General features: G+C 34.4%; 1 protein-coding gene across 2 annotated transcripts in view; it reads left to right on the top strand.

Annotated features, from left to right (window-relative positions):
• The window catches only part of ASCC3 (activating signal cointegrator 1 complex subunit 3), a 330,850-nt gene that overhangs the window by 65,053 nt on the left and 250,112 nt on the right, over window positions 1-15,685 (top strand). For both annotated transcript variants that reach the window (XM_059035971.2, XM_067011528.1), the window contains exons 6-8: window positions 3,016-3,220; window positions 3,933-4,074; window positions 4,670-4,795. In XM_059035971.2, the coding sequence (XP_058891954.1) occupies window positions 3,016-3,220; window positions 3,933-4,074; window positions 4,670-4,795 (473 nt within the window). The remainder of the gene's footprint in view (window positions 1-3,015; window positions 3,221-3,932; window positions 4,075-4,669; window positions 4,796-15,685) is intronic.

Raw genomic sequence — 15,685 nt, 5'->3', positions numbered from 1 at the left:
GGTTGTAGAGAATGTTTTGTACGAGGTGTATCATAAAATAAAAATTAAGTTAGCTCATGCTGTCAAATGACAGTGTTTTGAGTAGTTATACAAGACTTTTTCTGTCATAATAACATTTTAAAAGGATACAAGCTCTACGTGTTCTTCAGTAAAATTTTGTGTTAGAATTGCTTTTAAGCTTATTCATTTCATTTCTTCTTGTCAGTCTCTAGAGTTAACTGAACCCAACAAGGAAAATCATGCACTTAAGCATTTGTGCTTTATAACTTGATTTTTTAAATCACCTATTATGTTCAATCTTATGGGATTTCAGTATATTCTGATTGAGGCCTTATAAAGTTATCAGTAGGTAGACATATTTTCTTCTTATAATTTTGTATTATAGTAGTATTTTGTTACTGTCACATTTGTTTAAAATGTTAATGTCATTAGCATAAAATATAGTATGTCACCCAAGGTATTTAGTTTCACGTACAAAATGTTTAGCATTCATTTATAGTAATAAGTACATGGCATTATTCACATTAAAAAATCCTGCTTAATATCTTTGTCGTTGAATGTGTGACTTTGCAAACAGGTTAATTTTTTTCATAGTTCAGAGTACATTTGAAAAATGCCAGTCTGTTGCTTTCTTTCTCTAACACTGAGAGTTAGTTGGTTATAAATTCAATCATTATAATAGTATATAAGATTTATTTACAAAGTAAAACATATAAGGCTTACTTAGAAAAATACTTTTGAGCTATAAAATGTAGTTCTAATATAGATGGGATTATATCTTATTTCATAATTTTGAGATGTAATAAATCTTTATTTCTCACTTTCCTTTTTGCGACTTATAGAGCCATTATACGGAGGGGTTATTTCATGTGATTGAGAGTTAAAATGACTTATTCAAAATCATGTAATGAGATAGTGACAAATGTCTAAGAATCGTGAAGATTTGAGTTAGAATTAGAAAGCTAATTTCCCCCTCTTGATGCTATGCTTAATTCCTTCCTTGTTCTGTATTGGATCTTGGAAGTTGATAAAATAACTCCCACTGTGCTCCTTCAGAGTATGGACCAATTCCATTCTTCATTGTCTTCTTAGCCTAGCAGCAGTGCCTGGCACCTAGTAGGTCCTGAACACAGTAACAGTATTGACTTGGTTTGCTTTCAGTGACATTCCTATCAGTTCTTTTAGGGCTGCAGTGAGCCAAGATACTACTACTTGGAAAGATTGAATTAAACACAGAAAGTAATCCTGTTGGAAGAAAATTTTTCCTGTATACTGAGTTGACCAACCACAGGTTTATTTTATTATTATTTTTTTTTTTGCTGTATGCGGGCCTCTCACTGTTGTGGCCTCTCCCATTGTGGAGCACAGGCTCCGGACGCGCAGGCTCAGCGGCCATGGCTCACGGGCCCAGCCGCTCCGCGGCATGTGGGATCTTCCCGGACCGGGGCACGAACCCGTGTCCCCTGCCTCGGCAGGCGGACTCTCAACCATTGTGCCACCAGGGAAGCCCAACCACAGGTTTAAATTGTACCTTGTAAACACTGAGCTTTGATTGACCTGATTCCTCTTAGTGGTTCTAGACTTCTTCCATTTTTTAAAAAACTGCATTTCCCAAATCAAGACTACAATGAGATATCACCTCACACCAGTCAGAATGGCCATTGTTAAAAAGTCTACACATAATAAATTCTGGGGCCTGTGTTCGATCCCTAGTCAGGGAACTAAGATCCCACAAGCTATGTGGCATGACCAAAAAAAAAAAAAAAAAAAAAAGAAAAACCAACTGAAAATAGATTCACCATATGATCCTGCAATCCCACCCCACTCCTGGGCATATATCTGGAGAAAACTCTAATTTGAAAGGACACACGCACCCCAGTGTTCATAGCAGCACTATTTACAATAGCCAAGACATGGAAGCAAGCTAAGTGTCCATTGACAGATGAATGGATAAAGAAGATGTGGTATATGTATGCAATGGAATATTACTCCACTGTAGAAAAGAATGATATAATCCCATTTGCCTCAACATGGATGGACCTAGAGATTATTATATTACGTGAAGTCAGACAGAGAAAGACAAATATCATATTATATCACTTGTATGTGAAATCTAAAAAAGAGATACAAATGAACTTATTTACAAAACAGAAGTAGGCTCACATAGAAACAAACTTATGTTTACCAAAGGGGATGGGGAAGGGAGATAAATTAGGAGTTTGGGATTAACATATACACACTACTATATATAAAATAGATAAACAACAAGGACCTACTGTATAGCACAGGGAACTATATTCAATATCTTGTAATAACCTAAAATGGAAAAGAATTTGAAAAAGAATATATATATATATATATATATATATATATATATAGCTGAATCACTTTGCTGTACATCTGAAATTAATACAGTATAAATTCACTAAACTTCAATTTAAAAAATGGTTAAAAAGCCTGCATTTCCATGAAAAGGTGGATCATACTGTTTCTTTATTAGCTTTAGTCATCTTCTAAATATATCCTGAGCTGTATTTTAGTTTTATTTTATTTCATGTATAAATTAGTAGTGACATATAGACATTTTAACAGAGTAAGGCTTATTACATAGGGAAAAGTATCTTACATGTAAAGAATATCTTTATTTTATTATTATGTTAACAGTAAATGATAATTAGTATTGATAATTATTATATTTATTGAAATTATATAAACAGATTATTTCAAAATTGTGATATAGAAGTTTTAGGTTCCTGATGTTATATCCAAGAATTTATAACATTAAACTATTTAGTCTGTAAGAAGAAAATATCTGCTGACTTTTCCAAAACCAGTATACCATTTAGAAATTGTGATTTAGAAAAACTCTCCTTAAAACATATAATTGAATGTGTCAGTTAAAAAAAAAAAAAGAATTCTTAGAGCATTGTGCTATCTTATGTTTTGGTGAGAAGGAAAACAATGGTTTCCCTAAAGGTTAAGCTTGTAAAATATGATCTTAAATTTGCTTTGCAGACAATTGCAAAAAAATTTTAGGAGAAAATGCTAAACCTAATTACGGTTGTCAAGTCACTATTCAGTCTGAACAAGAGAAGCAGTTAATGAAACAGTATCGCCGGGAAGAAAAAAGAATTGCCAGACGAGAAAAAAAGGCTGGAGAAGATGGAGAAATTGCAGAAGGACTCCTGTGCTTTGATCCTAAGGAATTGCGGATACACAGGTAATAAAAGCCAGAAGCTGAAAAATGCTTGTGTTGTAATTGCTACTTTAATGTATCATTATCATTATTTAGTTTAGTTTTAACAACTTAGATGATTCTTATTTCTAGTCACGTTTTCTTACAAGAATAGAATTTTGTTGTATGAAAACCTAATTTTCTGGGATAAAAAATCAGTGATCTGCTTAATTAGAATATTCTTGGTTGCATCAACGTAGGTGAGGGATTTTGGTGCTGTGCACACACCACTAGGTTAAACTTTACGAAGCGTACACAAATTTATTTTGAGATTTTTTTTCCTTTCCTACCTTAATGAATACATTTTCCCATACTGTTATCAAGAAGTAGAGAGGAGAAAAATGAAATAAAGGCATTATTATACATGGTGTTTAAATATTGAAACCCATTTAAAAAAAGGAATTTATACTTTGTTAAATATCTTTGGATTGTGACAAAGAAAATTATAAATAAAAAAACATTAAGTCAAACTTATCAGATGATGTTATCTAAAAATAGTACCTGAAAATGTGTTGATGCTTATATGGTTACACAGAAAATTTCAGGATTGCTAATAACTTCCTTTGTGTAGTTTAATTTCTTCTCTTTTATTGTGGAAGACTGCATGAAATAGTTATTATAATGACTTTGTTTTAGTATATGCTTTCCTTTGTAAGGTAAAAATTACAGATTTAGCCTATTGTTTTTGTATTTACAGAGAGCAGGCACTTATGAACGCTAGAAACGTTCCAATTCTGAGCAGGCAGAGAGACATGGATGTTGAAAAAATACGTTATCCACACGTTTATGATTCCCAGGCCGAAGCCATGAGAACATCTGCATTCATTGCTGGTGCAAAGGTATGCATTGGTATATGACCACTTTTGGATAACATGTCTGTTCTGAGGAAATGACACATTGATTTTTCCCTGTTTCTTTTGTGATTCTAGTACTAGTTGACTCTTCTATGCTAAATTGTATTTTTAAGTATTGAGGAAAATGAGATAGTGCAGTTAATGTAAAATTCTTAGCGCATGGTAGGTATTCAAAACATATTTGTTCTCCTCCCTTTCATTATTTATGTAGCTTGTGTTTTTGAGTTTTAGCAGTTGCATCACTTTTTGCCTAAACTTTACACTGTGTATTGTACATTTTCCCTGACTACATTTGTCTTCAGTAATACCATCTAATTAATGTACACTTAAAATTCATCAACGTAATATGGTTCATGTGTTATGTGAGCCATCTGATTCATGAATGCTTTGTGTGTGTGTATGTTTTTTTGTTTGTTTTTGTTTTGTTTTTTCCTTGTTTTCCTTTAAATTAGCTAAATTTATTTACCAATGCTGTCATATAACCAATAGTGGTTTTTTTCTCTCTTTACTTAAAGAATCTTTACCAAAGTAATTTTTCTGTTTTGTATTATTATTGGATTTTATTTTTTGATGTTTATAGATGATTTTACCAGAAGGAATCCAAAGAGAGAACAACAAGATATATGAAGAAGTAAAGATTCCTTATAGTGAACCAATGCCAGTTGGGTTTGAGGAAAAACCAGTTTATATCCAAGACTTAGATGAGGTAAGATTATCATTTTATAAAGTTCATATTTTTGATGCTTGGTATGTTTTTGAATGCATTCGTATTAGAAAAATTATTTTTAAAAGTTAGTTGGTTAATACAGTAAAGAGATACATACAGTTCATGACTAATGAAGTAGGGGAGTTTAAATTAAAAAAACACATATATGCATATATTTCTTTACACATTGAACATATTTATGTATATTTTATGTATATATTTCTATAATTATATGTTTATTTTGGTTGTTTTAGCTAATATTTGGTTTAACCTATGTAAGCTGACTTAAGTAAACTGTTTTAAAAGATTCATGTATTGATTGGTCAAATGTTCAACCTATAATAAAATAGAATATTATTTGGGGCCAGGACCAAATTCCAAACTATTTAATTAACTTTCCCTCAGCTTTTAAATTTTGAATAATTTCAGTCCTATGGAAAAGATGCATGAATAGTACTATTCTTATACCCTTTTGTCTTGATTCACCATTTGTTAAAATTTTGCCATATTTGCTTTATCTCAAAGTAAAATATTTCTTCATTTGGTTTAAAGTATGTACATTATTTAAGATTAAACTTTTCATCACCAAAATGAAGTTGCTTTATTTTCATATATATAAGTCATATGAAGTCATTCAGAAATATCAAATAATATAGGCAAGCAAAAGGAGCAGCAAAAAGAATAACTACAGCCAACCAAAATTCACTCCATTCTATGCATGTGTGTGCATGATTGTTTTGTTTTTACAAAAATAGAATTATATCACACATTTTGTTCTATGTTTGTATATATACTTATATACATCTTTCTATGTCAGTAGACATATTTCTACAGCATCATTTTAAATCACTATACAGTATTCCATTTTATGTCTTTGTTAGTTTTAAACCAATTTGTTATTATTACTATTTTGTTGCCTGCAATAAGTTTTTATAATAGATTAAAATTGTAATTAAATCTTATATTAATGGGTTTCATCCTGTGCATCAGAATTATCTGTAGAACTTTTTCAAAATCCAAATGCCTTGGTCCCTGTTACATCATAATCTCTTGGGAGTGGCCCACATATCTATATTTTGAATATGATTTTTAGAGCTCTATAGTTGATTCTGAAATGCAGCCAGGGCTGAGAGCCTATAGGATTAAATAATTATATATATAATTCTTGTTAAACCTTACCAATCATTATAAGGATTATCATCATGAAGATTTATTTAATTTTATATATTAAATATTAACATTTTTTCATATAAAAGCATCATTGACATTCATTGTCTATGTAATGAATGAACCAGGCTTCTTAGTTTTTATCATACTTATTTCAAATAAATACTTTGTTCATTTTAATTTAGATTATAGGAGTAAAAGAGATTCCTGAATGGGTTAATTCCATCTGCAGCCTTAGTGTCTCCTTGCCATGTAACCTAATACACTTAAAGGTTCCATGGATTAGGATGTGAACATCATTGGGGATCATTATTCTCCCTGCCACACATGATATGGATGACCACAGTTTAGCTATTAACCTGTTGAAGGACATCTGTGTTATTTACAGTTTGGGACTGTTAAGAATTTTCTGAGTCTGTTTGGGCTGCCGTAACCACAGCCTAGGTGGCTTAAACAACAGACATTTATTGTTTCGCGGTCCAGGAGGCTAGAAGTCCCAGATCAAGGTGCCAGCAGATACGTTTTCTGGTGAGGACTCTTTTCCTGGATTGCAGCCAGGTGTTTTCGCTCTGTGTCCCCATGGCCTCTTCTCTGTGTGTGTACATAGAGAGACCTCTGGTGTCTTTTCCGCTTCTTATAAGGACATCAGCCCTATCGGATTAGGGCCCCATTCAGATGACCTCATATAACCTTAATTACTTCCCTGAAGGTCCTGTCTCCAAATATGGTCACTTTGGGAGTTAGGGCTTTAATTTATGAAACCTGGGGGGACATAATTGCATCTATAACATGGTTAAAGCTGCTCTAGACATTGTTGTACAGGTTTTTGTGTAAACATAAGTTTTCATTTCTCTGGGATAAATGCCCAAGAGTGCAATTACTCGGTCGTATTGTAGTTGCATGTTTAGTTTTCTAAGAAACTACCACAGTTTCTTTCTAGAGTAGAATTTTATATGCCCATCAGCAATCCAGTGTGATCTAGTTTCTGTACATATTCGCCAGCATTTGGTGATATCATTATTTTTAATTTTTATTTTAACCATTTTAATTCATATTTTTATATATTATTTTTATTTTAACCATTCTGATAGCGTGTAGAGAGTTCTCATTGTGGTTTAAATTTGCACGTTCGTAAGGGGCAATAATTGGGGAACAATACATTCAAATACAATGTGTCATTATAAGTACGTAAGTAAACTCTTTGCCGTGTTAGCAGTGTAGATAATGATCCCACCAGATGTCTTTAACCATGGATATTAATATAGAGCTCAGGAGAAAAATATAAATGTTAACAGAATGTGAGTTTAGTTAGATGCTTCTGTTGGTTTGGATCTTTTTTATGCAAGGCAGGATCTTTCTGTATCAGGAAAAGTGCTCTTGAATATGGTATCTTTCTCTTTTCACTAAGATCATAATTGCATGCCATTCCTGACAGTCCTATGGAACTATAGATAAAACAATTTTATGTCCTCTCACTGACTGAATGTAGCATCAGATAGATTTGTCCTCTCTTCTTAAATTACTTCTATAATTTGATTAAAAAGATAAGGAGAATTTTAAAATTCTAAAATGATGTGCAAAATTTCTGTTAATGCTATTAAATGGGTTTTATACTTTCTTGGAGAGGGAATAATCTAAAAAAAAAAATTGATGGGTTTCTGTATTAGGACCCACTCAGCTGGCAGTTAGAGAAACTAAACTGCAATCAAGTTTTAGCAACGAAGGCAGAATGTTGGCTTTTCTAACCAGAATGTGCAGGAGTAAAGCTGCCTATGTGTCCAGATGGATATATAGGTTCACATGATGTCATCAGATCTTTTCCTCTGTCTTCGTCTCTTTCTCTTTCTCCATCTCTTTATTTCCTTCTCTTCTCTTTCCTTTCCCCCTTATCTCCTCCTCCCTCTCTTTTACCCCTTCTCCCCCTCCTTTTATTTCTCTGGTTCTTTTCATCCCAATTCCCAGATATGCTTTCTCCATATAATCAAGGAAGAACATAGGACAGCAACTCCAAGCATACCTGCTTCCCCCTAATTCTAAAAGCAAGAGGGTTTTCCCCATAGAAAACCCCTGGGATGCCATCAAGAGTCAAGGAGGAGTTTACCAAGGAAAGATGAGTGCAGTTATTACCTTAAAAAGGAGGAGAAAGATGCTACGCAGACAGAACTATGTCTTTGATATTTTGGTGAAAGAGTGAGGTTTGCTTTTTTGTTGGTGTTAAGTAAGTTGACTGCTATCTATTTCCACAGTTGGGAGTTATATTTTTTAAATAGCCAATAGAGTGTTATTCAGCAGAATTGAAATACTGATCCAAATATACTGTTTAGTTTGGAAAGGTAATATAAAAGATGCATATAATGTTTCATTTGAGAAGTTAGGAAAGTTGAGTCCTCTGAAGTCTGAATGTAGAGAATTTGAGATTTTCTGTGACCCCAGGTTATTGAATTCCATGCTTACAGGCTAGGTTCTGGGAGAAATGATGAATAGGGTATTATCCCTGATCTTAAGTTACTCTGTGTAGTGTATCTGCCCCATACCCTTTCCATGGAAATAACTAATACAGTAGGGTATGTTGTACAAATTTCTATGGTGGCACAGAGAAGGCAGACTAAGTTCACAGAAGAAGCTGTCATGAAGCTGAATGAGGGCACAGGATTTTGCCAGATAGACAAAGAGGGTGGGGGGTGTAGATGAAGGATGCTCCATGAAACAGTTTGTGACCTTTTGTAAACAAGTATTTCAGTATTATTAGCATGTAAGCTACATGTGGAGAGTGGCAGCAAATTCGTCTAAAAAGAGACTTAATAGTGCACATGAAGGGCTTTGAAAACCATAGTTAGGTTTTCATAGGTTTAGACTCAATATTGTGGGAAATGCTACTTCTTAAAAATAAAAGTAAATGATCAAGTTTTTTCACTTCCAGAATTACTATGGTTGCAGTAAAAAGCTAATGATTGAGAGTAGAGCTGCTGCAGTAGTTCAAGGGAGAAATGCTATGTGCCTGAATGAAGAAAGTGGAGCCTATATAGAAAGTGGGACAGTGGAGAATAGTTTAGCTATTAGTACATGTAACGTCTGATGACTGGTTTAAGTGACAGGAGATGAAGCAGAGAGAAGAAACTGGAATGACATCCAGGGTAACATGGGCGAGTGCCAGTATCATTTATTAAGATGAGGAATAGGAGAAAAGGATAAGGTTTGTGCATGTTAAGTCTGGGAGGCAGCGTGTAGGTGAAGAGCAGGGCCTGTGAATCCAAGCTGACTGAGCTTGAATCTTGGCTCCCCACATTCTAGCTGCGAGACTTGGGGCAGGTTACTCTCTGAGACCCAGTGTTTCACTTGTAAAATTGGGATGATAGTACCTACCTCATAGTTTTATTGTGATGATTAAATGGGTTAATATATGTAAAATACTTTTAAGTTTGCTGAGTACTTAACACATTTTAGGTAAAATGTTTGCTTAAAATGATAAATGTAAACTGACACTGTGAGATCAATCATAGCATGGATAAAATGAAAAGACTTATTGTTTCTTTGGAAATTATATTTATTAAATAAATTACTTCTGTGTTCATTTATGCTCCTCAGCTATTCTGTCATTCCAAATACATAAGTCACTCTATGAAGACATAGGGTAGTTTTCAGTTAATTGATAGAAACTAAAGAAACCAGTCATTATAATTACTAACATTTGTGGTTATCTCAAGACTTAAAGTTTGGGAAAAGGGAAATAGAAGAAGTATAAAAAATGTTACGTCTCCTTTGGTTTTACTTTGTTCTCTGAGCCTGAGTGCATCCTAAAGCTAAAGAGTTTAATGGCGCAGTTTGATTCAATCAAATTACAAAGGCAAGAACGCTAAAGAAGCATCCAGAAAAACACTTCAGAATGTGAATCTTTTTAATGAGATCAATTTGAACAAGATAAAATGTCACTAAAATCTGGACATAGACCCAAATAAAAAGCCTTTCCCTGAAGCATCCCACAGCCCGCTTATTATACTGTCAAGCATATCATCAGTTTCATCAGAACATGACCTTGAATCACTTGCTGCCTTTTTAAGAGGTGGTATCAAGAAATAATAACAAAATATAAAGTTTAAAACTGAAAAGTGAGTTTGCAATGTTTTTCACACGGATACGGATCTTAGCAAAGAAGATTTCATAAATTTCATGATGAAGGAAACAGTGTGGCAAAAATTATATTTCTAATCATTTTAACAAATTTGAATTTCCCTTGATACATGCATAACCTCACCTGGCAATTAAAGCCATGAGTATTCTGATAAATTTGCTGCCATATTTGTTTGTCAGATTTTTCACCACTTATTACCACCAAAACAAATAAATGAACAAACAAAACATGTAGATGTAGACTCCTTCTACATCTATTGTAAACTCCACAATGCATTGTTATTCTTTTTGCCTTAACAGTCTTTTAAAGGTATCATTTAAGATATCTAAATAATAACCAGGAAAAGTGTTTATACTTGTGCACCTATCTGGCACCTTTATGCCTTTGTGTAGGTAGATTCAGATTTCCATCTGGTATTCATTTCTTGTAGTGCAAGTCTGCTGGTGATAAATTTTTTCAGCTTTTGTCTGAAAAAAACCTTCTTTTTTTGTCTTTGTTCTGGAAAGATATTTCATTTGTTATGGAATTCTAGGTTGACAATTCTTTTTCTGTTACCTACAGATGTAGCTGCATTGTCTTCTTGTTTACATTGTGTCTGATAAGCATGCCCTCATTCTTAATCTTCCTCTCTATGTAATATGTCTTTTTTTTTCAGGTTGATTTTTAAGATTTTCTTTGTATCACTGGTTTTAGGCAGTTTGATTATGATGTGACTTTGTGTTAGTTTTCTGTTATTGTATAAGAAATTACCAGAATACTAGAGACTTAAAATATCCATTTATTATCTCAGAGTTCTAGAGGTCCAATTTGGGTGGGCTTGACTGGGTTCTCTGTTCAGGATTTCACAAGGCCCAAATCATGGTATTGGCTAGACTGAACTCTCACCTGGAAGCTCTGGGGAAGGATTCCCTTTCAGATTCATTCGGGTTGTTGGCCAAATCTATTTCCTTGCAGTTGTAGAACTGAGGTCCCCATTTCCTTGCTGTCTGTTATTCTGAGCTCCTAAAGGCTGCCCACATTCTTTGGTATGTGGCTCACTCTGTCTTCAAAGTCAGCAAAGGCTAGCTCGAATCTCTTGTGTGCTTCAAATATCTGACTTCTCCTGGCAGCTGAAAAAACTCTCTGCCTGTCACTACCATGGTGTGGTTTTCTTCAGGTTTTTTTTGGTTTTGTTTTTTGTGCTTGGCATTGGTTAAGCATCTTGGATCTGTGAGTTTATAAAAGTTTTCATCAAATGTGGGAAATTTTCAGCCATTATTTTTTCAGAAATTGTCTGCCCCCTTCCCTCCTTTCAGGAACTCTTATCATAGGTATATTAGGGTTCCTGAAGTTGTCACACAGCTTAATGATGTTCTATTAACTTTAATTTTGTTTTGTTTTGTATTTTTCTTTCTTTATGTTTTATTTTGGGTAGTTTTTACTGCCTTGTCTTCAAATTTAGTATTCTTTCCTTCTGCAGTGTCTAAAGTGCTGTTAATCCCATCCAGTGTGTTTTTCATCTCAGTCATTGTAGTTTTATCTCTAAAAGTTTGATTTGAGTTATTTTAATATCTCTTATGTCTCTACTTACACAATCATTTCTAGAGCTTAGGGGGTCATGAGACTTTTTCTGTAAAGGAACAGACAGTAATTATTTTAGGCTTTGTGGACCATATAGGGTCTCTATTTCATATTTATTATTGCTTTTTTATTAAGATACCCTTTCAAAATATAATAACTATTCTTAGGTTATAGGCCATACAAAACAAAACAAAACAAATGAAAACAGGCTTCAGGCAGATTTGGTCCACAGGCTATAATTTGCTGAATCTTGCTCTAGTTTCTTGAACAGTCTGTCATTTATGTTATTTCTGGATTGGTTTTAATCAGTTTTTCTTATTTCTTATGATAATTTTTTTTCTGCTTTTCAGTTTGTTTGATCCTTTTTGACTGAATCCCAGAGATTATGATTTTACCTTGTTGAGTACTGGATATTTTTCTTATAAATATTCTTGAGTTATTTTCCCTGGGACATAGTTAAGTTACTTTGGATCAGTTTGATTATTTCTGGTCTTGCTTTTAAAATTTCTTAGGTGTACCAGAACAGCATTTTAGTCCGGGGCTAATTTTGCCCCACAGCTGAGACAAAGTCTTCTGAGTACTCTACCTAATTCTCAATTAATTAGGAGGTTTGCTGCTGTGGCTGGTGAGAACAAGAACTATTCCAGACACTGTGTGGTCAGGTTTGAATTTGCTTCCTCTAATTCATTCAGATGGTTCTTTCCCTGTACCTTGGGTAGTTTTCTCATATATGTGTGCTGTTTAGTACTCACCTAAAGACTTGAGGGAGACTCTCTGTAGATCTCTGTGACTATCAATTCTCTCTGATTATTTTTTTTATAATAAAAATATCTTCCCCAAAAGGAGAAACTCAGCTCTAATGGAATAAAGTAGGACGTAAAGCTGATGGAATAGAACGTGATGCTATGTTTTAACAGAATCTTCAGTGTTTATCTGTGGATTTTATTTTTCTTTCTGGACCAAAAGCAGCAGATTAATCTGGTAATTGGGAATTACAGTCAGCCCTTCATATCTGGGGGTTCTGAATTCATGGATTCAACCAACTGTGGATGGAAAGTAGTCAGAAAAAAAATTCCAGAAAGTAAAACTTGAATTTGCCACCAACTATTTATATAGCATTTACCTTGCATTAGGTTTTACAGTAATCTAGAGATTAGTTAAAATATACAGGAGCTGTGTGCAGGTTGTATGTAAATACTACACCATTTTATATAAGGGACTTGAGCATCTTCATACTTTTTTTATCTGCTGGAGTCCTGGAACAACCCTCTCAGACACTGAGGGACGACTGTATAGCAAAACAAAAGGTATGTTTTCCCACCTCTCTCTGAAGGAGGCTAATGGCTAATGCAATCCAAGATAAGTTGTTATCAAAGGAAGGAAAAAGCCTTCTTCTCACGGTTAAATTATGAAAAGTAAGGTCTATAATTTCAAGTTAGGTGTTTAGTAAAATGAGAAAGGAAAAAGGAGTTGACCCCACCCCACCTTCTCCATTCTTTACCTACGATAGCGGTTCTCATTTGGCATTTTGCCACCTCCCACATCCTCCTCAGGAGATGTTTGGCAATGTCTGGAGACACTTATTTGTCACATCTAGGAGGATGCTACTGGCATCTAGTAAATAGAAGCCAGGATGCTGTTAAACATTATACAGTGCATATGACAGCCTCTCACAACAAAGAGTTACCAAAATGTCAATAATGCCAAGATTGAGATGCCCCTAAACAACAGAGCTGTCCATCAGAACTTTATGCCGTCCATAGTTGGATATATGGAAACTTGGTTCTTTTCTCTTCTTCTTCTCCTCCTCCTCTTCTTCTTGTTTGTTTGGTTTTTTTTTTTTTTTTTTGTCTCTTCTGAGCATTGAGCAGATCTAAAACTATTACAGAATAAGTTTGTTAAAACTTTTAAACTTCATTCACTTCCTTTCTAACTTCTTTGATGTTGTTGTCATGTACTTTAGTTCTATCTTGTTTTACTTTTTACACCAGATACTATTATCATTATTATTATTTTATAGTCAATAGTTATTTGGATTTCCTATATATTTTGCTCATTGTTTTTCAATTTTATCTAGTGCTTTCATGTTCTGTGACTTTTCATTGCCTAAATTTTCTTTAGTGGGAATCTGGTGGTGGCAGATTAAGTTTCTTTTAATTTTTGTTAATCTAAAATACCTTTATTTTACCATTATTTGCAAAAAGATATTTTAGCTGGTAATAGAATTCTAAGCTCACAGTTATTTTCTCTTAGCATATTAAAGATATTACTATATCATCTGCTTTTCATTTTTGCTTTTGCAAAGTCTGCAATCTGCCTAGCTGTGATTTATTTTAAGGTAAGATTTCTCTCTGGTTGCTTTTCAGATCTCCCCTTTGCCCTTGGAATTTTCTAGTTTTACCATCATGTTTCTAGATAAAGCTTTCTTTTTTAACTTCTTACTCATTTTCTCATTGTGTTATCTGCTTAACATCAGGAGACAAAGAGGAAGGAAAAAGGACTTTACATTTTTCATGCACCTAAAACATGACAAACATCGGTAGATAGTATTTTTAAAAAATCAGCAATGGGCTTCCCTGGTGGCACAGTGGTTGAGAGTCTGCCTGCCAATGCAGGGGACACAGGTTCTTGCCCCGGTCCGGGAACATCCCACATGCCGCGGAGCGGCTGGGCCTGTGAACCATGGCCGCTGAGCCTGTGCATCCGGAGCCTGTGCTCTGCAATGGGAGAGGCCATGGTAGTGGAGGCCTGCGTGCTGCAAAAAAAAAAAAAAAAAATCAGCAAGATGTTTCCCCTGTCTTCAGTGAGCTTGCAGCATAGTTGGGGGCATAAGATGGCATCTCTGTTGAGTATTTACCAACAGTATACTGTGGAATGTACTAAGTACAAAATCAGTAGTTTGGATTTAATGTAATCCTAAATGGAAGGCAGAGGGATCAGTGCAGGTTATAGGTGTTTATGAAGATTTTTTGGAGAACTTGAGACTTGAGTTGTTTCTTGACTGCTGTGATCTGGGGGATTGGGCTTTTTCTGAAGAATGACAATGAACTGAACAATGTTTTTCATAATACAGCTGATGTGGGGTGTATAGAAAAAGGAACAGTTCCGGATTTTGTGTTGCAAACTTTGTGTAGACCTTGTATAGAATATTGGAGATTATGTCTTGTCCATATTACTTTGTATATAGAAACTTAAAAATGGTATTTTTGTTATAAAAACTTGGTCATTGTCAGGAGGGCCATTATGTTATGTATTCAAGTATTATTTAAAGTATTACTGTGGAAACTGTAAGGAAAATCTTTAAAATTTCTCAGGTTACTCTCAAAAGTAATTGGGATTGGATTTTGATGCACTCAGTCTGCTTTGTCTGAAAGTATGCTTTTGATAATATTTTGTCTTCTGTTTTAGGGGTCAGTAAATGTTCAATATGTAAAAATTTGTTCCATTAGGTAAGCTTTCCTATAAATGAGATTTTTATATATTTTTGACGCTTGGCAAGTATTTAATTTATATGATAATTTAAATTATCATATAATTGACAGTAACAGACTCCTGGTGGTTCAGATTAACTTGCTTCACCTTTAGCTCTTGAGGACAGAGAGTAAGTCCTCACAGCTTGGCACTTGGTAGGCAGAGTTCAGTGTACGATGAACGAATGAGAGGGTACATTTTAGATAATGGCCAGGTGTAGTTTAGGCTTTGCAGTTAATAACAGGTCTGTACTTTTGTTGAAACCATAGAGTCCTAGGTGAGATCCCAGCTCTAATGCTACAGGTATTGGATGTAGGAAGAGAACCTGCTGTTTCTTCTATTCCTAAACTTTTAATTGAGAGAAACCTTTGAAGAACTCGGCCTATTAAAACCAAAAAAAGAGAATGTTGAGGAGGAAAGTGAGTGGAGGGACATATGACTTAAATTGAATTACTCTTCTGAAGGTTTTTTTTTTTTTCGGTACGCGGGCCTCTCACTGCTGTGGCCTCTCCCGTTGCGGAGCATAGGCTCCGGACGCGCAGGCTCCGCGGCCATGGCTCACG

The sequence above is a fragment of the Kogia breviceps genome, chromosome 13 (genome assembly GCF_026419965.1).
Source record: "Kogia breviceps isolate mKogBre1 chromosome 13, mKogBre1 haplotype 1, whole genome shotgun sequence".
Lineage (NCBI taxonomy): Eukaryota > Metazoa > Chordata > Mammalia > Artiodactyla > Physeteridae > Kogia > Kogia breviceps.
Note: the sequence above shows the minus strand (reverse complement) of the source record. Positions and strands in the feature narration are given on the sequence as shown.